This window comes from Trichomycterus rosablanca, chromosome 21 (genome assembly GCF_030014385.1).
Source record: "Trichomycterus rosablanca isolate fTriRos1 chromosome 21, fTriRos1.hap1, whole genome shotgun sequence".
NCBI classification, from domain to species: Eukaryota; Metazoa; Chordata; class Actinopteri; order Siluriformes; family Trichomycteridae; genus Trichomycterus; species Trichomycterus rosablanca.
In genome coordinates, this window is record NC_086008.1 from 3,279,518 (window position 1) to 3,305,089 (window position 25,572).

At 42.8% G+C, this 25,572-nt stretch overlaps 1 protein-coding gene across 3 annotated transcripts in view; it reads left to right on the forward strand.

Annotated features, from left to right (window-relative positions):
• ap1b1 (adaptor related protein complex 1 subunit beta 1) overlaps window positions 1-22,365 on the forward strand; it is a 53,908-nt gene extending 31,543 nt beyond the window's left edge. For all 3 annotated transcript variants that reach the window (XM_063017477.1, XM_063017475.1, XM_063017476.1), the window contains 5 exons: window positions 551-680; window positions 12,148-12,232; window positions 13,321-13,401; window positions 14,055-14,209; window positions 18,494-22,365. In XM_063017477.1, the coding sequence (XP_062873547.1) occupies window positions 551-680; window positions 12,148-12,232; window positions 13,321-13,401; window positions 14,055-14,209; window positions 18,494-18,568 (526 nt within the window). In that variant the 3' untranslated portion in view covers window positions 18,569-22,365. The remainder of the gene's footprint in view (window positions 1-550; window positions 681-12,147; window positions 12,233-13,320; window positions 13,402-14,054; window positions 14,210-18,493) is intronic.
• Window positions 22,366-25,572: the final 3,207 nt, after the last annotated feature.

The following is a 25,572-nucleotide window of genomic DNA, read 5'->3' on the forward strand; positions in this document are numbered from 1 at the left end:
AGGCTAAAACAGTATACAGAGAAACAGATGGACTACAGTCAGTAATTGTAGAACTACAAGGTGCTTCTATATGGTAAGTGGAGCTGATAAAATGGACCGCGAGTGTAGAAACAAGGAGGTGGTTTTAATGTTGTGGCTGATGTGTGTATACTATTATTATAATGGCAGATTCTCTGATCCTTATTATTCATGAACTGTGTAAGCGATTATTGTAATATGCCTTTTGTTATTGTGTTACTGCACCAGCTGGAGCGTCATTCTGCTCCATCTCCTGATAAAGCACGTGCACACACACACACACACACACACACACACACTCCTGTTATGAGCATCATTGTTCAGCCTCACAGATTTGCCATACCAGTGTAGAAAAGTGAACATGCCCTTTTCCAGCTTGTTTTTTCTGCTGGTTGATGAGAAGAACATTAGTGTTGTGACAATCACAGTGAAGTTAATGAACGAGAGGTCAGGAAAAATGTTGCATGCTGCTGAGCACACCAGGGTTCGTAACACAGAGTCACCCGTTTGTTCCTCTTTGTGTTGTCTGTAGTTTCGGGCTGTCCCCGGCTGGTCCGCTGCAGGTTCTGACTCCCATCAGTCCTAACCAGACAGTCGAGGTGAGCCTCCCTCTCAGCAGCACCGGACCCATCATGAAAATGGAACCGCTGAACAACCTCCAGGTAACGTTTCCACACTTCAGATCCCAGAAACTGCCCTGCACTGAGCGACTCACAACAGTGAGAGTAGAAAAGATTTAAAAGGCCGTTTTATTTCAGGATTTTTACACTAATCGCTTTTAACATGTGCTCAAGGTTTTGTAAGTGTAGAATCACAGCGACACAAACCTTCTGTTAATAGAAACAGAAACTTTACCTAGAGAGAGAAAAATATGTTTCTGGGGAGCATCTTGTATATTGCTGCTCACACCTCTGACGACCCGCGCGCAGCCTTTAGCGGAACCCTTTTTCACCCATGCACTCTGCACAGGCGCCTCTCTATCTGCTAATCAGGGTCCTTACACAGCGTTTGAAGACCCCGTCCACATAGTCCGGTCATCCCGCCCTAGCAGATACATGATGACGGCCAGCCGACCGGTGGTTTCGAACCACTATCTTTGTGCTTGACTGGCTATGTTTAAGTGGGTGGAAGGTCATGACAGGTAAAGCCCAATATATATATGCACACACAGTAAATCTCTCTCTCTCTCTCTCTCTCTCTCTCTCTCTCTCTCTCTCTCTCTCTCTCTCTCTCTCTCTCTCTCTCTCTCTCTCTCTCTATCTATCTATCTATCTCTCTATCTCTCTATCTATATATATATATATATATATATATATATATATATATATATATATATATATATATATATACAGTGTATCACAGAAGTGAGTACACCCCTCACATTTCTGCAGATATTTAAGTATATCTTTTCATGGGACAACACTGACAAAATGACACTTTGACACAATGAAAAGTAGTCTGTGTGCAGCTTATATAACAGTGTAAATTTATTCTTCCCTCAAAATAACTCAATATACAGCCATTAATGTCTAAACCACCGGCAACAAAAGTGAGTACACCCCTTATTGAAAGTTCCTGAAGTGTCAATATTTTGTGTGGCCACCATTATTTCCCAGAACTGCCTTAACTCTCCTGGGCATGGAGTTTACCAGAGCTTCACAGGTTGCCACTGGAATGCTTTTCCACTCCTCCATGACGACATCACGGAGCTGGCGGATATTCGAGACTTTGCGCTCCTCCACCTTCCGCTTGAGGATGCCCCAAAGATGTTCTATTGGGTTTAGGTCTGGAGACATGCTTGGCCAGTCCATCACCTTTACCCTCAGCCTCTTCAATAAAGCAGTGGTCGTCTTAGAGGTGTGTTTGGGGTCATTATCATGCTGGAACACTGCCCTGCGACCCAGTTTCCGGAGGGAGGGGATCATGCTCTGCTTCAGTATTTCACAGTACATATTGGAGTTCATGTGTCCCTCAATGAAATGTAACTCCCCAACACCTGCTGCACTCATGCAGCCCCAGACCATGGCATTCCCACCACCATGCTTGACTGTAGGCATGACACACTTATCTTTGTACTCCTCACCTGATTGCCGCCACACATGCTTGAGACCATCTGAACCAAACAAATTAATCTTGGTCTCATCAGACCATAGGACATGGTTCCAGTAATCCATGTCCTTTGTTGACATGTCTTCAGCAAACTGTTTGCGGGCTTTCTTGTGTAGAGACTTCAGAAGAGGCTTCCTTCTGGGGTGACAGCCATGCAGACCAATTTGATGTAGTGTGCGGCGTATGGTCTGAGCACTGACAGGCTGACCCCCCACCTTTTCAATCTCTGCAGCAATGCTGACAGCACTCCTGCGCCTATTTTTCAAAGACAGCAGTTGGATGTGACGCTGAGCATGTGCACTCAGCTTCTTTGGACAACCAACGCGAGGTCTGTTCTGAGTGGATCCTGCTCTTTTAAAACGCTGGATGATCTTGGCCACTGTGCTGCAGCTCAGTTTCAGGGTGTTGGCAATCTTCTTGTAGCCTTGGCCATCTTCATGTAGCGCAACAATTCGTCTTTTAAGATCCTCAGAGAGTTCTTTGCAATGAGGTGCCATGTTGGAACTTTCAGTGACCAGTATGAGAGAGTGTGAGAGCTGTACTACTAAATTGAACACACCTGCTCCCTATGCACACCTGAGACCTAGTAACACTAACAAATCACATGACATTTTGGAGGGAAAATGACAAGCAGTGCTCAATTTGGACATTTAGGGGTGTAATCTCTTAGGGGTGTACTCACTTTTGTTGCCGGTGGTTTAGACATTAATGGCTGTATATTGAGTTATTTTGAGGGAAGAATAAATTTACACTGTTATATAAGCTGCACACAGACTACTTTTCATTGTGTCAAAGTGTCATTTTGTCAGTGTTGTCCCATGAAAAGATATACTTAAATATCTGCAGAAATGTGAGGGGTGTACTCACTTTTGTGATACACTGTATATATATAAAATGTGTTTGCTGTAGGGCTTTTATTAAGCAGCATGTATTTTTACTCCTCTCTTTCTTTCTTGTTCTAAAAATAAATTGCTGCAGGGCTGCTCAGTGCCCGACGGCTCAGCTGCTGGAACCAGATAAGAACCTCACATAAAGACACACGTTACACCTCAGGATTATCGTTACGACCATATCGTTTCCTCCTTTTTTGTTGTTTTTGTTCGTTTTTGGCATCTTGTCACAAGATGTCAGGCTGCAGATATTGCACACTTTGTTTTATCATGCGTCCACAGACGAGATGAGACTTTATTGATCCCCTTGGGGAAATTAACGTATTACGGAGGTACAAGAGAAGTGAGGTGCAAACAGAACGACAACTAAGTGAAAAACCTTAAAATCCTTGTGTAGTTATTTACACTAAAGTTGCATTACTATGAATACAATATAATATACATGTAAATATGAATAATATATCACATATTGCACCTTTGTGTTGCACTTGTAGGAGGGGTATTTGAAATAATGGTAACGGGGCCGCTCAGGTCGCGCAGCGGTAAAAACACACGCTGGAACCGGAGCTGGGATCTCGAATACATCGTATCGTATCGAATCTCAGCTCTGCCTTGCCGGCTAAGGCTGAGCGGCCAGATGAACAACGATTGGCCTTTTGTTCAGATATGGGTGGGACTAAGCCGGATGGGGTCTCTCTCTCATGGTGCATATACGCCCTCTGCTGGCTGATTGATGGCGCCTGCACAGAGATGAGAAAACAGTGCTGTCAGGGTGTCTCTCTCCGTACACAAAGTGTAGGTGATAAGATGCGTACGGCTGCTGCCCACGTGTCGGAGGGGGCGTGGGTTAGCTTCGTTCTCCTCAATCAGAGCAGGGATCGGCATCGGTGGAGAGGAAGTATGACGCAATCGGGCAATTGGACGCGCTAAAAGGGAGAAAATGCATAAACAAAAAAATAAATAAATAATCGTAACAGAAAAATTGAAAAAACTGCCTTGTTTAACTCACGTAATAGAAAAACTGTTGTTTAGAGTATACAGTCCAATAAACGGTCATTGGTTATAGGGTCTGGTTGTTATTGTACGCCCTGATGGGTCAGCTTTCTTCAGTGCCCTCGTGTCTCGTGTCGCTTATAGCAGACTCGGTCCTGATAACGAGATCCACATTGTGATGATGTCAGTCCAGCTTGTTCTTGTTCCTGCTGGACTTGATGTTGTTCTGTAGCTCCGTCTCTGTTCTGGCCAACTTGTACACATGCTCAGTGGTCATCATTTTTCCTCATGAACATTTTAGCAGTTTTTTTTATGCTGTTCTTGTAAAAAGCCCAAATGCGTCTTTCTTCCTCTGTGTTCAGTGTCCAGGCTTTACATCAATATGAGGCTTCAGGCCAGACCTAAGCTCTTGTACCTTTTTGAAATGTAACCTCTTAAAAACCACAGCAGATTTTGCTTAGACGTGCAGGAAAACAACTTTAAATTCATTGTTTTCATGTTTTACGACCACTGTAGCCCGGTCAGGGTCATTGTGGGTCCGGTTTCCCCAGAATCACGAGACGCCAGTCCGTCTCGTTGCTTTGGCCAACCCCTCTTCTGTTATGCCGAGGCTCAGATCTGATCAGCTGTTGTGAAGCTCTGTTCAAATATCACAATCCCCTGATCACCGCCTTTCAAGCGGTCACTTGTTGACGTCATTTATGATGCACGAGCGCTCAAGTCACATGGAAGGGATTTTAAATGATGACTGATTTAGTGACATCAATAAAGTACTTTTTAGAGTCTTAAAGAAATACCTGAGCTGCCGTACAAGAAGAACAGCATGTCCCTCCTTTCTTTTAATGCATTAGTCCCTGAACCTCTACCGTGACGGTTCAGCACTCAGTCAGCACTCAGTCAGCACTCGGTGTGTGTGGCTCATTATCGGTTACTTCACTGAAGGGTGGGTTTAAATAGAGCCGAGCGTTCGCAGCTCTCCGAGTATCTGGGATTTTGCTGCCAGCCGCCTCATTGAGCTTCTGCCCACAGGTGCACAGCTTTCTAGCTAATAGAGGCTAGAATCATTGAGGGCTTAGGTGCAAACAAACAGGATTAGAGGCGCAGCAGTTTATTACGTTCGAGTCTTGGCAGTCGTACCTAAAGAGAGAGGAAAAACGGATGAGAATTCACCTCTTCCTGACTCCTACCATCTAGACCAGGGGTGGGCAAACTTATCGGCTCAAGGACCACACTGGATTTTAAAAATTGACAGACGGGCCGGGTGGGTGCGGGGCCGGGGGTTTGGAACTAATATAAATTACATGTAAAACTCATGTGAAATCCAAGAAGTAAAGATTGCCCACTTACTTATCCAGTTTCAGTGGGAACAGTGTTGTTGGTCACCCTTTTTTGCTTTTGTATCGAAGTTTGATGACATTCAAACCTTTATTTTCGTGATTAAAGGATGATTTTTTTAAATATAAATAAAAACGCCAGACTCATCCCATTATCTGCACGTTTACACATGCGTGAATGTGATTTTTTTTTTTGTATGTATTTTTTATTATTTTTATATTTTTTTCTACTTGGTGTATCGCCGTCTAAACAACAAAACCAATTCAGCGTTTAAAGCAGCACTTTCGACATAAGTTAATGGTTTATGTGTGGCGTTTTAAACCAGCCAAGTGGTTAGATCAGAGGTCGGTAGTGTTTGGTGTGCACCATCTAGTGGAATCAATTGAAACACAGGGTATTGAAGGAAAAAGTTAAAATTACCACCACTGATCTAGACGCCGTCTAGGCACAAGCGACAGAGGAATACTTGAGTATAGTGTGTTCCTTTGTGCGTGGAAAAATAGGGCTTTATTTATAGGTATATGCGTTGGAGACACTTGTGCTAGTCTGCGACCCTCTTCGACCAGCATGGACGGTTCTTCTAGGCGGTAGTTTGATTCATTTAGGAGGGAGTGCTGGTGTGTATGGACTATATTCTTATATAAGAGGACTTGTATTTGAAGGGGATGTGGTCAGCATGTCAGAGCAGTCTTGGAATTTCAAAAATCTTTGCAATTCTGTGATTGGAACATGTCCTTGTTTATCCAAATGTTGTAAATATAATGTATTATATAAAAAATATAACAAAAACAGAAGGGTTTGAATGCATTTCCTAGGGGGGTGAGTATGGCCGAGGCTTTGCAACGGACTGGCGTCCTGTCCGAGGTGTGTTACAGGGTCGTACCCAGTGATTCCGGGAAAGCTGGACAATGTTTATATTTATGCTGGATGCCGTGAGCGTGAGACAGGCGGCAGCGAGGAAGAAACATTTAAAGAGAATAACTGCAGAGAAAGCTTAATAACCTTCGGTGTTTGGGGTTGGTGCAGTCTGGGGTTCTGGCTTGCTGCCCATATGAATTATTCATGGAGCCTATTCGCCCATGCTTGCTCATTTTATAGTCCTTGCTTATGCAGAGTGCACTCAAATCGATACCGCGTTCTACCTGTGACCTTTACAAACGCTCCATGATCTGCACGGCCCAGTACACGTGGAGCGTAAACACTCTTGGAAGGTATTCAGAATATCATAGCGGCGGAGAGAGTCTAGAAAAGCGATTCTGATTCAGCGAAATACTGTAGGATGTTCGCTTTGAACCTGAAAGCATGTTCTTATATCAATAATGGACATTTTTTCACATCATTATTTACCACCTCTGATGCAAATTAACAGCTACCCTATCAGACACAGTGAACAAAAGTATGTGGACACCCTTTAATTAGTGGTCTGGGCAAGTTTATCATCGTCTGCTTTAAATAAATGCAAAATATTCACTCTTTTTTTATAGACAAACAAAATAATGTTGGCAGTAGATTAAAAATTTGACTAAAAATTCAATGAACAGGACTATTTGGTGGGAGCAGCAGTGGCAAATGTCCACCACAGGGCAAAACCCTTGTACTATAACCTTGTTAGAAGCAGAAACAATCTAGCTGGTGTTGACACCCATGTGCAAAATAATGCATTATAATTAGGGCTGTCGAAGTTAACGCGATAATAACGCATTAACGCGATTTCAATTTAACGCGATTAAAAATAATAGTGCCGTTAACGCAAATTCTAGTTAATGTTGAGACTTGACTGGTAGAACTACAACGCTCGGTTACATTATGTTAACATTATGTTAAAACAAACGTTTTAATGTCGGACTTGCCACCGTTTTTCATTTGCGGTTTGTTAACATAATGTAACCGATCGTTGTAGTGATGCACTTATAAAGAAATAAATACACGCTATATTCACAAGTTGTCGGGAGCAGAACACTTTTATTAACTTATTCTGTTAAGGTACCAAATACCGGAAAGCTGAGTCAAGCACGTTAGTCCATGAACTATGGAAGCCCCAAAGGGTCAAAACACACTCACTTCGTGTAGAAACGGCCATCAAACCATTGTCACAATACAACCACAGAAAAGTCTGTTACAATAACTACGCCTTATCCCACCTAAAGCACCGCTGATCTACAATGTTTGCTGATGGAGAAATTCTAAACTACAATCTGACATTTACTGCCTAGTATGTGAGTGAATAAACTCCCTTACAGTTTTCTCTTGTCCCAGCAGTTTTTAACATTAGTACATTTAGCATAAAATGTGTTCACCATTTTAATTGTAACATTTCACATAAAAATCCTTGTTTTCTATAACATTTACACAGATTTTTTTTTAATGCGATTAATCGCGATTAACTATATGAAATTCTGAGATTAATCGCGATTAAAAATTTTAATCGTTTGACAGCCCTAATTATAATGCATGGTGGGTAGCACTGTTGCCTCACAGCAAATAGGTCCTGGGTTTCATTCCCAGGTGGAATGGTCTGATCCTTTCTGTGTGTAGTTTGCATGTTCTCCCAGTGTCTGTGTGGATTTCCTCCGGGTGCTCCAGTTTCCTCCCACAGTCCAAAGACGTGCAAGTGAGGTGAACTGGAGATACAAAATTGTCCATGACTGTGTTCGATATTGAACTTGAACTGATGAGTCTTGTGTAATGAGTAACTACCGTTCCTGTCATGAATGTAACCAAAGTGTGTAAAACATGACGTTAAAATCCTAATAAATAAAATAATCCTAATATAATATATTCCTGGTCGGCACAAGAACTGCTCATCGGGAGCTTCGTGATTTGGCTTTTCGTGATCCAACAGCAGCACATACAAGCCTAAAATTGACAACTGTGATGTTGGACGTCAGCTGGAGCGCTGTAAAGAACACGACTTGAGCTCAGGAGTGATAAACCTCACCTTACTGTCTGTCACATGAAGAAATGTCAGTTTGGCAGATGCAGCGAGAGATCTGTGCTCTTACACTTAAAAGAAGCAGGTTTTTACTAGGATGGGATCTCATTAATTTCTGCAGCTGTTCTTCTGACTGTGACTTTTGTTGTGAAGCTGTGGAAAAACTTCACTAGAATTGTTTAAACTGATAAAAGCGGAGCTCAGTGTTACGACATCCTTCAGTGCAGCTGTTTACTGTACTAAACGGTAGATCTGATCTGTGTATTTGGGACACAGCCAGAAAATCGCTTGTGAACCATGTCTGCGTGAGTAGAAATGATCCAAACAGGTCGATTATATTTGGAGATGTGTCTAGCAGAGATGTTCACAGGTCACAAAATACGAGTCCGAGTCGAGTCACGAGTCTTTAGGCTAGAGTCCGAGTCGAGTCACGAGTCTTTAGGCTAGAGTCTGAGTCGAGTCACGAGTCTTTAGGCTAGAGTCCGAGTCGAGTCACGAGTCAATATAATAAACACAAAACATATATTGGAAATGTAGCGTAGAAATAAACAAATAATCTGTAAGCTCAGATAAAAACAACAACAGATTAGCGAGTGTATTTAGCCGTTTTACTTCGTGCCTTTACTTTCCTAGGTACCAGTTAAAAGCTTAAACTGACGTTTTGTTTTCATTGCAAATTACGGCACAGCGGCCAAAATCCCAAACACAGCAAAAAATCCATAACCGCTGCTTACCTTAGCTTATGTTCTTTCAGATGCTATTAAATTTATAAGCGTGTGTCCCATTAGGAATAGAATCCGTTATTTTGTAAATGTGCTTATAATTAAAAACCTCCAAACTTTTCCCGGTTGTGAAGTAAAACACGAACTCGTTAGAAAACCGATCGAGCGTTTCATTACCACGTCATCTGTGTGACGCTGCAAACTGAATACATGCAAATAACAGCATTTCTTACTAACAATTACAATCAGAAGCTCTGATTAGCGCCAATTCTGTAGGAGCGTTCCATTCACATTATCTGTTACTGTGAAGTGCACTACGTAGGGTATTCCACCATTTTAAGTAGAGAGCGACGCTTCATCACTACGCCGGAAGCTGGCTGGAACATTTACACATTGCGTGCGTTGCGGTTTGAACTGAACGGAGCGTTATTAGAGAGCAGAAATGACACGATCAGAATGATATACAGTAATCCCTCCTCGATCTCGGGGGTTGCGTTCCAGAACTCCCCGCGAAAGGTGAAAATCCGCGAAGTGAAAACCATGTGTTTATATGGTTATTTTTATATATTTTAAGCCCTTATAAACCCTCCCACACTCTTATAAACATTTCCCGCACAGTTATACAGCATAAAGCGGAATCTAATGCTTCTCTCCTTCGCTGAGCCAATCAGCACCCAGGATACTTAACCGTGTGCTCTGATTGGGTAGCTTCTCAGCCATCCGCCAATAGCGTCCCATGTATGAAGTCAACTGGGCAAACCAACTGAGGAAGCATGTATCAGAAATAAAAAGACTCCTTGTCTGCAGAAATCCGCGAACCAGTGAAAAATCTGCGATTTATATTTAGACATACTTGCATATTAAATCCGCGAAAGTGAAGCCGCGAAAGTCGAAGCGCGATATAGCGAGGGATTACTGTATATATAATCGTCACACGTAACTAATGTTGCTGACTTTTGTTGTCCACAAGTCATTTTATGCGAGTCATGAGTCGAGTCCGAGTCATTTGAAACGAGTCAGAGTCGAGTCTGAAGTCGCTGTGTGTGCGAATTACGTGCGACTCGGTCTCTGGTGTCTAGCAGGTGAGGCAGACAGTTCAGTAAAAATAAACAATGTATTTAACTGCTGACTTTGCTGTAGCGTTGGAAAATATATGGACGGGGGTAAAAGTAAATACTGGTGAGTTTTTGCTGATTGCTGTGCTGTTACCCATAAAAAATGCATCAGTGCATGGAAGCACCTCCAAGCCAAGAGAACTTACACCAGACAATAAATCCAGATAGAGAATTTTGGCTGGCCTTGCAAGATTAGTCCGTGACTAAATGAATAAAATGCACAGTGGTCTAATGCAGTGATACTCAAACGTTTTTTTAGTCACGGCACCCTTTAAAAGTATTCAAAACCTCAAGTCACCCCAGTCTAAAATGTATAAAAAAAAACTTACACTCTGCCTCCCTCAGACTGCTAACACACAAAAACACTACAGGGAAGAGTCATACTGTGGTTGCATTGCATTAAGCTTCAGAACAATCCTCTTATTTCTCAATTATTTGTCATTATACCACTAGCACTGCTCATTGTCTGCATGGTTTCTCTGTAGCTCGGTTACGGCTCTCAAACTTAAACTCAAAAGAAGCTTTACTGGCATGAAAAATAAGGACATTCGTATTGCCAAAGCTCAGTTACAGAGAAATAAAAAAAAGAACAAATATATACAAAACAGTTACATGTGCAAAAATAGAGTAAAATATTAATAAAACAGTGCAAAATAATAACAATAAAAATTACAATATTTACATTGAGGTAATGAGCTCTCTCTCTCTCTCTCTCTCTCCATCTCTCCGCGATACTGAAAGTGATTTGAATTTCGACAATAAACAGCTTTTATTATGACTGATTAATTCCCTCTACTGCTGGAAGCGGAATGGTTGAATTACAGCCGATAAGAACTGCACAGAAATATAAATATATCTATATTATAACTAGGGCTGTCGAAGTTAACGCGATAATAACGCATTAACGCTATCTCAATTTAACGCGATTTTAAAAAATAGTGCCGTTAACGCGAGTCATCCAGACATCCCAAGTTGTAAAACTAATTTCCGGGAGGTACCCAGAATATACACACACACACACACACACACACACACACACACACACACACACACACACACACACACCAGACACGCCTCCTCCCCGGAACCACAAAAAACGGATTTAGGTTCCCTACATGGTGCACTAAATATTATTTTAGATATGAATTCATGTTCCCTACTTAGTGCACTAGATGGTATATTAAACTTTTGAATTTAGGTTCCCTACACAGTGCGCTAGATTGTATATTAGATACCGGATTTAATACGCGACCGGGGAAAAGTTTGTGTCGCCTGCGTGTGTGTGTGCGCTCTCTTCGGTGCTCGTTCTAGATTCCGGGAGATTTTATCTGATTTGTGTGCATCAGGGAGCTGCTATGTATATGCAGGAGACTGCCTAGTATGTGGGTGAATAAAACTCCCTTACAGTTTTCTCTTGTCCCAGCAGTTTTTAACATAAGTACATTTAGCATAAAATGTGTTCACCATTTTAATTGTAACATTTCACTTAAAAATCCTTGTTTTCTATAACATTTACACAGATTTTTTAAAAATGCGATTAATCGCGATTAACTATATGAAATTCTGAGATTAATCTCGATTAAAAATTTTTATCGTTTGACAGCCCTAATTATAACGGTTCTCAGAGGCGCGACTCGGTTCCTTTTGTTCATTTTAAAGAGCCGTTCAATAGAATCGGATCGTTCACGAACGACTCATCACTATAGGCAACGCACGCAACCCGTGTTGACGTTGTAGCATGGGAAAAGGGGCGTGTGAGACAAGTTTTGATGTTTGAGGCGGCTAATGGTCTACATTTTCATGATAAGTTGACTTTTTTGTATTTTACATTTATTTCATTTTCAATATCAATATTTTCAATGCGCCAGGCCTGTGGAAGGGAAGGTTGTATAGGGTTTCACATCATTGTCCATGCAAGGCAACTTCCACTAAAATGCTATTTCCTGATCAGTGTAGGGTTGGTGCAAGGGGCACAGGATTTGGAATAGGGAATTGGAAATGACAAAACTAAAGTCCATCATTTTCTCTTTCAGGTTGCTGTGAAGAATAACATAGACGTGTTCTACTTCAGCTGCCAGTACCCCATCAGCTTGCTCTTCGCAGAGGACGGCAAGATGGGTGAGTGAGTGTGCTCGAGAGAAGCGATATTAGGGAGGGGGGGGCTGGACTGGGGCTTGTCTGCTTTCTGAATGCAAGCCTGCTCCCTATTTGACGCCTCCAATAAAACGTGCGTCAGCAGAAGTGCTTCAGATGTGATGACGTCGATTGGCGATTGAATATGTTGTCTGGTGTGCTCGTGTTGAATTCTTATGTGTCAATCTGCTTGCTGTGATGTTCCGCTTTGGATTCTGATCCAGGGAGTCAGTCGGTCCATGCAAATGTGAGTTAGCATTGATGTTCAGAATCAAAGCCAGCAAACAAACAATCAGGCAAGAAAATTAATCTACCTTGACGAAACACAATCCAGATTTTCCACACACGTGCAGGCCAGACTGTAGAGCCTGACATGGTTCAGACTAGGGGTGCAAATGTAGCCGAATTTCACATTTTTAACCAGAATTTCCAGTCATTACTCGTGTCCAGTTACCCTGCATGCGTCCTCTGTACTGATTCGACCCTTTACCGCTGACTGAGGACGCCTCTCAACTTACATGCGCCCCCTACAGACTGCATTTTTCACCTGCACGAGTCGAGTTCATACACTTGACGGGCACTGTGTACGGAGGGCCACACCCCCATCAGCATTATTCCTCAGCCCTGTGCAGGCGCCATCAGTCAGCCAGCAGGGGCCGCAGTCGCACCGGTTATGAGGACCCATGATCCGACTTTTTGTACCCTCTAACAACAGCCGATCGTTGTTCATGCAGCCGCCCAGCCCAGTCGGAAAGGCAACTCTGGTGCACTAGCGTACTTTTTACCGCTGCGCCACCTGAGCGCCCTCCAGTCATTACTTGATTTGGTCGGTAAGGGTCAGGGATCTGTTCAGGCAACTGACCTTTCTCCACACCAAACCGTTAAGTTCATTGACCTTCTATGGAGTGCAGTCATGCAGAACCAAGAAAGAGTATTCCCAAAACTTTGGGAGGGTTGGTTTAAATGTTATTAATTAGTAGATGTAATTAGTACTGAATCTGCTGTGTGTATGTGTGCGGAACAGTTCTTCGCTCGTATGCCTTCGCTCACGTCTCTCTTTCCTCTCTGTGCAGATAATCAGGTGTTTCTGGCAACCTGGAAGGACATTCCCAACGAGGCTCAGTTTCAGATTAAAGACTGCCACCTCAGTGCAGGTGAGATGTTGAGATAGTAGAGGGGACGGATGAGTTTTAGATCTTGTCTGACACCCATCAGCCCCATCATGCCCCACACAGTGTTTCAAACCCAGGGTGTCGGAGAAATGTCTGGTTTTAATCTGAGAATTTCGTTTTGTCTCCCTTTATCTCCCAATTTAGTCTTTTCTAATTCTCGGTTGTTAAGCCACTGCCATTTGCACAACCCCCCCGTCTGATTAAAGAGAGCCGGATCATGTTGTAACCTACCAGTGTTTGCACACAAGACCATGTCGGGTACAGAGAGCCACGCTATAAGCTCCATGTGACTCCTCCCTTCTTTTAATCACCCCCGGCAGATTAATTCGGAACGGGCGTCCGGGTGGTGCAGCGGGATAATCCTCCCCGGTTCGAATCTCGGCTCTACTACTGGTCAGCTGGGCGCCATCTAGCAGGCACAATTGGCAATGCCATCGAATTGGCCATCAATTTAATCAAAAGTCCGGACTAATGCAGTGGGTGGGGTATTAAAACGCTGTACAAGTACCCTGCTTGGCAGCGAGGGGGCGCCTGTGTGGAAGTGGTCGAGGGGGTCGAGGGACTGCGCACACGTCGGAGGGGGCTTGGCTGGAATACTCTGACTGTGGTAAACGTTGTATCCTTTGCTTTTATAGACGGCGCGAGTAACAAACTGCAGGGCAGCAACGTGTTCACGGTGGCCAGGCGCACGGTGGAGGCCATGGAGCTGCTGTACCAGTCCATCAAACTGGCCAATGGCATTTGGGTGCTGGCAGAGCTCCGTGTGCAGAGTGGACTCACTAACTACACGGTAAGAAGAGTGTGTGTGAGGTGGTGTGTGTGTGAGTGTATGTATGTGAATGTAGACACACTCAGTGAGTAAAACTGGGTGTGTGACTGTGTGTAAAGTAGGAACGTAATAAAGCTCTGTGTGTGTTAATATGCTAACAGAGTTTGTGTAAAGTGGGAGTGTGACTACATGTGTGTGTGTGTGAGACTGTGTGTGTGACACTTTAGTATCACAGTAGGAGGTGTAAACGTGAGTGTGTAGTGATGCTGGAGTGAGGAGAGAGCAGGTTATAAAATAGAAGGGGGATTAAAGAGCGTCTGTTGCTTTGTTTCTATAGCGACTAGTTTCTGAATAATATCGCTGTCTCTCCAACAAACTTTCACATACATCTCTCTCACACACACACACACACACACACACACACGTCCAAGTCTCTTTCATTCACACGTGCAACTCTGATACACACCCCATGCACATCTCTTTCTTTTACACACACACACACACACCTCTGATAAACGCTTGTACACATCTCTCATACACACAGACACGCACACATCTCTGATATACACACACTTGCACATCTCTCATACACACACACACACACACACGTGCAAGTCTCTTCCATTCACACACGCATCTCTGATACACACACACAAACATCTCTCATACACACACACACGCACGTTTCTCATACACACACCATGCACATCTCTTTCTTTTACACACACACACCTCTGATAAACGCTTGTAAACATCTCTCATACACACACACACACATTTCTCATACACACACACACACACACACACGTGCAAGTCTTTCATTCACACACACATCTCTGATACACACACACACACACATTTCTCATACACACAGACACACGTGCAAGTCTTTCATTCACACACGCATCTCTGATACACACACACACCATGCACATCTTTCTATTACGCACACGCGCACACACACACACACACACCTGATAAACACTTGTACACATCTCTCATACACACAGACACACGTGCAAGTCTTTCATTCACACACGCATCTCTGATACACACACACACACACACACAAACATATCTCATACACGCACACATTTCTCATACACACCATGCACATCTCTTTCTTTTATACACACACACACACCTGATAAACACTTGTACACATTTCTCATACACACAGACACACGTGCAAGTCTTTCATTCACACACGCATCTCTGATACACACACACACACACACAAACATATCTCATACACACACACTTCTCATACACACCATGCACATCTCTTTCTTTTACACACACACACACACACCTGATAAGCACTTGTACACATTTCTCATACACACAGACACACGTGCAAGTCTTTCATTCACACACGCATCTCTGATATACACACACACAAACATTTCTCATACACACACCATGCACATCTCTTTCTTTTACACACACACACACACACACACACACACACACACACACGATACACACATGCACTTCTCTTTATGGACAGGGTAAAAGTACACATTTCTGATACACACATGTACACATCTCTCTCTCTCTCTTTCTCACACACATACACACATACACACATACACACACACACAGACACACTGTCTGATATGTATCTTCATTATCTCTCTGGTGTGTGTGTGATGACCTTTAAATATAGGAGCATCCAAAAGAAAAGAGGGAAGAAAAACATTAATAATATCTATAAATCTATAAAAATGACATTATTACAAAATACATATAAAATTACACCAGTTAATTAAGGAAATTAGAATTTTTACCAGTTCAGAATTAGACATTATGCATCCTGCTGATTTACATACATATATATGGTTCTTTAATTAAAATAAGGGGTTCATTAACTTTTACAAACTGATTCATCCTGGTCAGGGAGTGAACTTTTGATTTAGTAGAGCTGCATGCAGTAGGAACACGGCACCACTCACCCTGCGCTGTGGGGTGCTTTCCAACATACCAGCACACACACACACACACACACACACACTGCTTCTCCTGTCTCTGCTCTCACCGTGTGCTCAGATCCTGGTGTTGAAACGTGCTGAAAATATTTGTATAAAAATGAAATAATAAAAGAGACAAAACAGTCGTGCATAACGAGTAAACACTGTGTCTGGTCCATCAGCGCTGTGTCTGTTGGCAGGCAGATGCACACTGTGCTGCCACAATGCTATTCAGAGTCCTTGGTGACAGTCCTGGTCTGTGTCCGGGGGATTGGTCAGGTTTTCTTTCATAGCCCTGACTGACCGGTGCCGTCCCTCTTGCCTTTGGATTACATGTCCACAATTTGTTCACTATCTCTATGGCAACAAGGTGACCAGTGGAGTGGGACGGTTCCCTTTCCCCCCATTTATTAAACTGGTGGGTTGGTGGTCATATCTCCTTACCGCATACATCTGTAGCAATCAAGACCACTTCTGCATGTGGTCATGGGGGAGAACCGTGAACTTGGGGCATTGTTGCTTTTACATTTGCTGTGATACACGAGTGGTGCAGCGCTTTAATAAACAAAAACACTAAATCTGTACAAGTCCATAATATATTCGAGAGGCTCCAAAAACAGTGCACGTGTTTGCACGAGTGAGTCTCAGTGAAGTACTGGTCAAAACCAAGTCTCTTGTCCAGCATACACAAATAAATAAGCTAATCATTTTATGGTCATGGTGGCAGTGGGCAGTAACTCACCCCAGAAAGGACACCAATCCATTGCAGGGCTGCTTGGGTAGGGTAGTGGTCGGCCGACTGGGCGTCTACATACCCACCAATTGGTGGGGGGGTGGTTTACATGTACTGCAACCATAACCAAGGTAAAGCGGTGATAAAACAAGAAAAAAACAAAAACATGTACTTGATTGATGACACTTGTGAGCACTTGGGAACATTAGTACTTGCGCCCATGCCTAGTATGATGGCATCATGAGAATTTAAATCCAGCATTGTCTTTGGATGGTGTAATTTTCTAGATTGATCATAAGCTTCTCGTAATGATCATTTTTTTATAGATTGGCTCATGAGAGCCCATGCCGACGAGTCCTCAGCTGATGGACCTCTGATATAAAATGAGCTGTAATCACAATAGAATGAAAGAGACCTTGTTGTTGGCTGAAATGGAGCCAGACTTTAATCAGCCCTCTCTTTGTTCACATCATTTCATGTTCTGTAAGCTGGATGACTTTGATTATTTTTAAGTGTTCTGATTAAAGAGTTGTTTTAAAATGTGTCTCGGATGGAGCGGTCCGGGTCCTTTCTGTGTGTCTGAGTGGGTTTCCACCGGGAGCTCCGGTTTCCTCCCACAGTACAAAGACGTGCAAGTGAGGTGAACTGGAGATACACAATTGGTCGTGACCTTGTATGACATGATGAATCATGATCTGATGAGCTTAATCTGATAAACCATGTGTAATTAATTATAATAATTGATTTAAAATAAGTAAATAGTGCCCAGGGTTTTAGTGTCTTATGTTATTGTGGGAAATTGTGTGACATTAAAAACTTGAACTGATGAATCTTGTGTAACCAGTAACTACGTGTTCTGTCATGAATTTAACCAGAGTGTGTAAAACATGAGGTTAAAATCCTAATAAACAAACAAACTGTGTAGGTTTCCACCGGGAGCTCCTGTTTCCTCCCACAGTACAAAGACGTTAAAGTGAGGTGAACTGGAGATACTAAATTGGCCATGATCTTGTTGGACGTGATGAATCATGATCTGATTAGCGTGATTTAATGAAACGTGTGTAACCTGTAACTACCTGTCCTGTAATAAGTGAAACCAAATTGTAAAATATCACCTTAAAATCCTAATAAACTAATAAACATTTTTTAATCACTGTAACCAAAGATTTGCCATAGTTTCGCCTACTTAATTTGTATTAAAAAATGTAAATCAGTGGTGCGTTCCGACACTGTGATTCATTTGTGATCAACATAACTAAAGACATTACTCCATTTTTTTTTTTTAATATAAGCATTAATCTTTAACTCGGTATATTTTCTTAGTGATTCTGTTTTTGAGTTGTAAGTCTGTAAAGAATCTAACCCCAGCGCTCTGACTCTAACCGTGATGTTAGGTTTGCTTCTCAGGGTGGCTCATAGCCAAACATCTGAGTATTTTGTCGCCTTAACATCAAATATTCTCACGTTTTTACTGTGTTTACTGTTTAAGTCTGTTGTTTTCTGCCTTTGCTTCAGTCAGTCTGTTTAGTTTTTTTCAGGACTTCTGGTTTTGCTCTTTGCTTTGATGCTGACTCTCTCTTCTCTCTCTTTCTTTTCATGTAGCTGTCGGTGAAGTGTCGGGCTCTGGAGGTCATCCAGTACGTCTCTCAGAGTTACGAGCTGATCCTGCGGAACTGAGGCAGCTGGAGGACGCTGTACGCTACTCGTTCTCTCCGTTCCGACTGTGAGCTGATGGAGGACAGGGTCTGGACCAGCTCCACCCTTCTCATCGCTCCTTTTTCCCATTGACTGTCTCTCAAATTGCATCATCTTCTTATTTGGACTGTTTTCAACACCCCAACTCACTTAAAATTCCTAAATTTAACACTTCCCCCCCCCCCCCCCCCCCCCCAACCCGCTCCTCTTTTTTTCTTTCGTGTTTCTTTTTTTGATGTACGAGTCTTGAGCATAAATTCCAACCATACAGCTGTTTCGTTTAATCCAGAGCGCTGTCGGTAAACATATTGTTGCATTTTGCTGTGTGTGTAACCCTCGTTAAACATCTGTAGATCTGCCTGCCACACATCTGTCTCCACTTCTCACTAATGATATGCATTTAAATATAAGTAAGGAGTCTTCCTTGGACCCTGCTTGAAATCAGTTCTGCAAATGTAGGAAAAGCACAATACAGCAGTGAACGTCTATGATGTGGTAGATTTTATCTTTGAGGGACTGTTTGGCCAAAAAAACATGTTCTCACGATGTTTGTTTTTAGCTGCGAGGCTACTATTAGCCATGAACTGATGTGTTAATTATGAAACACTTACATTAAAATCTGTTGTTTAATAATACAGTTTATTAGGCCGCTCAGGTGGCGCAGCGGTAAAAACACACGCTGGAACCAGAGCTGGGATCTCGAATACATCGTATTGAATCTCCGCTCTGCCTGCCGTCTAAGGCTGAGCGGCCACATGAACGACGATTGGCCTGTTGTTCAGATATAGGCGGGACTAAGCCGGATGGGGTCTCTCTCTCATGACTGGTGCAATTACGACCTCTGCTGGCTGATTGATGGTGCCTGCACAGAGATGAGAAAAGAGTGCTCTCAGGGTGTGTCTCTTCATGCACACCGCACTCGTCAAAACTGTAGGTGATGAGATGCATACAGCTGCTGCCCACGTGTCGGAGGGGGCGTGGGTTAGCTTCGGCATTGGCGGAGAGGAAGCATGATGCAATCGGGCCATTGGACGCTCCAAAAGGGAGAAAAAAGGGGAGAAAATGCATATATATATATATCACAGAGCTTGGACTGAAAAACTAATCACGGACACTGAGTTCATACATTTGGTTCAGCCAATCATTTGCCCAAACAAGTCATATCAGTGATAAGAGATGCATTCCAATTGGCTGCCCCCGACCCCCGTGATCAAGGAGAGTTGAGGCCGTTGATCGCTTCTTTTTACCTGCTAGGGGCGGGGTCTCTGTGGCAAGCCATGCACTGCTTATCGGTGATCATCCCCCCCATGAGGCCACAATTGCCCTGCAGCGAGGAACCCTGTTCAGCTAGACACGCATCTAATCTTATGTCTGTGCAGGTGCCTGGCCGGCTACTAGCAGAGCTGAGATTCGAACTTAAAACCTTGAGATCTCAGCTCTGGTGGGCTGGCACGTTTTAGGACTGCATCTGTCCTAGTGGGTTCAGTTTTTCTACTCTTTTAGACACTCCTACCTAGTTGGTCCACCTTGTAGATGCAAGTCAGAGATGATCGCTCATCTATTGCTGCTGTTTGAGTCGGTCATCTTCTAGACCTTCATCAGTGGTCACAGGACGCTGCCCACGGGATGCTGTTGGCTGGATATTTTTGGTTGGTGGACTATTCTCAGTCCGGCAGTGACAGTGAGGTGTTTAAAAACTCCAGCAGCGCTGCTGTGTCTGATCCACTCATACCAGCACCATGTCAGTGTCACTGCAGTGCTGAGAATGATCCACCACCTAAATAATACCTGCTCTGTGGTGGTCCTGTGGGGGTCCTGACCATTGAAGAACAGCATGAAAGGGGGCTAACAAAGCATGCAGAGAAACAGATGGACTACAGTCAGTAATTGTAGAACTACAAAGTGCTTCTATATGGTAAGTGGAGCTGATAAAATGGACAGTGAGAGTAGAAACAAGGAGGTGGTTTTAATGTTATGGCTGATCGGTGTATAACAGTGTAGAATGTTTTGAGGTGGGTGAAGCTTTAAGCGAATGTTATTTTTGACCAAACTTTTCCTTCACTGTGGAGCAGACGTGATCAGCTTCTCATCAGGAGGTGTGAAGTGGCTGAGTGTGTTACGGTGGGATTTGATCCGTCTGCTGTTTTGTTTCAGGAGTGCTGTGTGTCAGGCATATTTGTAATGTTCATCTGTGTGCTTTACTGTATCGATTATATCATTCATTTGACGTTAGGAGATGTTGGTGCGGGCGTTTTAATCACTGTAAAAAGCTGCCGGGTTCTTATGATGGTGTGTTTTGTTTGGCTGTCTTGCTGATTTGCTTTGTTTTCAGTTGTTTTGTGTTATTTTAGGCAGAGCAGGAAAGTGTAATCCTGATATGTAGTGCTCCACATTAAAATGTTGACCCCGGCAGGTCAGGAAGGAGATCATTTGCTGTTTGTTAGTGCTTGTTCTTATTAAGGTTGTTTTTGTAGTGCGTGTAATCATATTCTTTCTTAAATTTTAAACTACTAAATATAGTAAATATTTCACAGTTTCTAAATTCTTGTGACCAATTATGTTTTCTGCTGTTTTTCTTTCTTTTTGACTAAATAATTATTTTTTTTTTAAAAACCTTTCCCCCCCAATTTTCCCCCCTAATCTAGTCGTGTCCAGTTACCCTGATTGCGTCCTCTATACTGATTCGACCCTCACGGGCACTGTGTATGGAGGGCCACACCCCCATCAGCATTATTCCTCAGTCCTGTGCAGGCGCCATCAGTCAGCCAGCAGGGGTCGCAGTTACACCAGTTATGAGGACCTATGATCCGACTTTTTTTACCCTCTAACCCGGAACAGCCGATCGTTGTTCATGCTGCCGCCCAGTCCAGTCGGAAAGGCAGAGCTGAGATTCGATACGATGTATTGGAAACCCCAACTCTGGTGCGCTAGCGTACTTTACCGCTGCGCCACCTGAGCGGCTTTTGTGACTAAATCATGAAAACATTTTGTGCCACATAAGGGGTTTTCTGGTGTTAAATTCAGCTGTCAAAAATGCTGCAGGTTTGATTCTCTGTCTGCGGGAGGGAGGGCCGTATAGGGATTCCTCATAACTGCTGCAGTTACGACTTCTGCTGGCTGATCGATGCCGCCTGCACAGAGACGGGGGATAATAGGGTTCGGGGCATGATGCTCCATATGAACCCGCCCCCTGCAGGGTAAAAGAAGCGGACGGCTACTGAACACGTGTCAGCGTGTGTTAGTCACGGTCCTCCTCGGTCAGGAGTGGAGGTCTGCAGCAGCAGTAGTGAAAGCAAAATGTGATCGGGAAATTGGATATGACTAGATTGGGAGGAAATGAAGGACATCTGAACTAAACAGCAGTAATGTTGCTCTAAATTTAATTGAAATTTCTGCACCTCGGATGTCTAAGAGAGCGTAAAATAAATAAGATGATACAGTAGCACCTTTGTTTTAATCAAGCATCTTTAAATGGTTTCCATTACCATTTAAATTTACCCTCTGAAAGTTCTCTTTACATAATTGTTTTTTTTCCACATAACCCTGTCTGCGTCTGTGTGTTCTTATGTTGCAAGTGTGTGTGTGTGTGTGTGTGTGTGTTGGTGTGTCTGGAAGGACAAGAGAAAGCTGAACCAGTCTCAGTGTGTAGCAGCCTGCTGATTCAGAACTCTTAACAACAGACTGTCAATATCGTCCAAAAATATTCACAATGGTTGTTGCTGGATTGTTTGTAAGGATATGATCATCGAAATGTGAATAAAACTGGTATATTCCTGAAAGGCTTTAATATGAGTGTTTATTGATCTATTTATTCATTTTTACTCACCTACTCCTTAATCATTGCTACAAAGCACTGAACACCCATGTACTGACATTATGTCCACTCATTCATGCCAGACAGAAAAGCCAGATGCAGGGCCGATATACACTTTGTACAGAGTGCTAATTCGTTGCAAGGCAGTACACATCATCATGCTGATTTTAGGTTGTTTAGATCACGCAAGCCTCTTCAGAGACTAACTGAAGGCGAGGATTAAGTCCAGGTCTCCAGGGCACATGTTGTTGGGCGGCTCCCACACTACCAACTGCGTCACTGTACCTACTTTGCTTTCTTTTCTTTTCATAGTTTGTTTGTTTTATTAGGATTTTACACTTTGGTTACATTCATGACAGGAACGGTAGTTACTCATTACACAAGATTCATCACTTCTCAAGGTTAAATCGAACACAGTCCTGGACAATTTTGTATCTCCAATTCACCTCACTTGCACGTCTTTGGACTGTGGGAGGAAACCCACACAGACACGGGGAGAACATGCAAACCACACAGAAAGGACCCTGACCGCCCCACCTGGGGATCGAACCCAGGACCTTCTTGCTGTGAGGCGACAGTGCTACCCACTTAGCCACTGTTACTCTTTTCTTTTCATAGAAACCGTCTCAGTTGAACTCAATTGTGCATTGATGTGCGCAAAATACCTGTGTGATTGCATTATTACCAGAAAATCTCAAACAAGCTTAAAAGTCTGGAGAAAGTTATATAAGTTTTGTCCATCCAACATGCTTCTGTAAGAATAATCACATGGGATCTTAATACTATGGAAGACCCTTGGAAAACAGTACATTTCTGCATCTCCAAATGCAAGTTAAGACTCTTCTACACAACATAGTACCTATAAATCAACATCATCCAGAAACGCCGCTGACTCTTTGGCACTCAAGTAAAATTTTTAAACTTGCTGTTGGCTGACAAGTCCACCTATTGTTTTTTAATAATTGTTACCTTCTTTTTTTTGGTAAAAAACAACAACAGGCTGTTGAATTGGCAGTTCCAGTCATGGAAATATGAATATCAGAATTTGTACTGGAGCTGGCTGATGTGTAATTTGTGTGCTAAATGCCATAAACGTGCTCACAAAAATAATGCAAAAAGAACACAAGTGCACTAAACACATCAGAGCAAACTAAATCTAGTGTCATTGTTTAGATTGAGTTTGTTTGAGATGTTATTTTGCTTGTTATGGATAAAATTTATAGTCCTGAGGCTGTAATTTTGTTTGAGATCATAGTTGGGCTCGTGAGACTATTGTGGGTTGCTCACGAATAGACATGGTCATTCCGGTCAGTGTTTGCAATAACAGCTTTCTGCATTTCATTACAATTCTGTTTCGGTACTCGACATTTTGTTAAAGTGGCCAGACGTTCTAATTTAATGAGAATTTTACGTTGATGACCTTTCGTTATTACAGCAGCTTGTTTATTTGTGATGCTTTTCAATCTTCAGCTGCTGATTATTGTTAGTCAAAGGAGAAGCACATGGGGCAGATTTCCAAGGGCACTGAGGACTTTCCACTAAATTTGGATTTCTTTAATCCAAAAGAATACTACCATGTTTTGTCAGAAGGCTTCTCACAAGATTTTGAAGCATGTCTGTGGAAATGTGTACACATTTAGTCAAAACAGTATTTGAAGTGCTGGGCACTGATGTTGGTCAAGAAAGCCTCAGTTGAATTCCAGAAACTGCAGGACACTGGAGTTTCTTTAAACCTAGCGTTTCTTTATTATCTGCCTTGTGCCTCCTGTGGCTGTGGTCATTGTCATTCTCTACCTAGTGTATGACTGGTCTGATGCCATGACCACCGTGTCCCTGCCGACCCTGAAGTAAAACCTACACCACTGAGATTTTGTATTGATTGTAATTGTGCTACTTTTAATGGATGTTTTGTGTTGTTTAATCTAATAGAGATCAACCACAAAGCAGCTTGTTACAAAATGTCCATTGATTTCAGTTTCAATTACTGTGTGTGTTTAACTGGATTTGCTCCTTTCCCATCAATGGGAACAAAGTGTGTGTATAAGATGTAAGCTGCAGTAAAAGAGAATGGAGGGTTTGAAGATTTGCTCTGGACTCTGTCTCTGTCATGATCTGATATGAAGCAAGACTGAGTAAATACTTGAGTGAATGAATTAGTGAATAAATTAGTGATTGAATAATTTAGTGAATTAGTGAGTGAGTGAATGAATAAGTAGCAATGCAACTATACACTGAACAACCATAACATTAAATCCACCTCCTTGTTTCTACACTCACTGTCCATTTTATCAGCTCCACTTACCATATAGAAGCACTTTGTAGTTCTACAATTACTGACTGTAGTCCATCTGTTTCTCTGCATACCTTTTTAACCTGCTTTCACCCTGTTCTTCAATGGTCAGGACCACCACAGGACCACCACAGGACCACCACAGAGCAGGTATTATTTAGGTGGTGGATCATTCTCAGCACTGCAGTGACACTGACATGGTGGTGGTGTGTTAGTGTGTGTTGTGCTGGTATGAGTGGATCAGACACAGCAGCGCTGCTGGAGTTTTTAAACACCTCACTGTCACTGCTGGACTGAGAATAGTCCACCAACCAAAAAAATCCAGCCAACAGCGCCCCATGGGCAGCGTCCTGTGACCACTGATGAAGGTCTAGAAGATGACCGACTCAAACATCAGCAATAGATGAGCGATCGTCTCTGACTTTACATCTACAAGGTGGACCGACTAGGTAGGAGTGTCTAATAGAGTAAACAGTGAGTGGACACAGTATTTAAAAACTCCAGCAGCGCTGCTGTGTCTGATCCACTCATACCAGCACAACACACACTAACACACCACCACCATGTCAGTGTCACTGCAGTGCTGCGAACGACCCACCACCTAAATAATACCTGCTCTGTGGGGGGTCCTGGGGGGTTCCTGACCATTGAAGAACAGGGTGAAAGCTAAAAAAAGGTATGTAGAGAAACAGATGGACTACAGTCAGTAATTGTGGAGCTACAAAGTGCTTCTATATGGTGCTTCTATATAAGTGTGAGTGTTGAAACAAGGATGTGGTTTTAATGTTTTGGCTGATCCATGTAAGAAGAGCTGTTTGGGTGAAAATAGAGAAATAGAAAAATGTGTGATATCAATATCATGCTGATAAAGACTTATTTCAT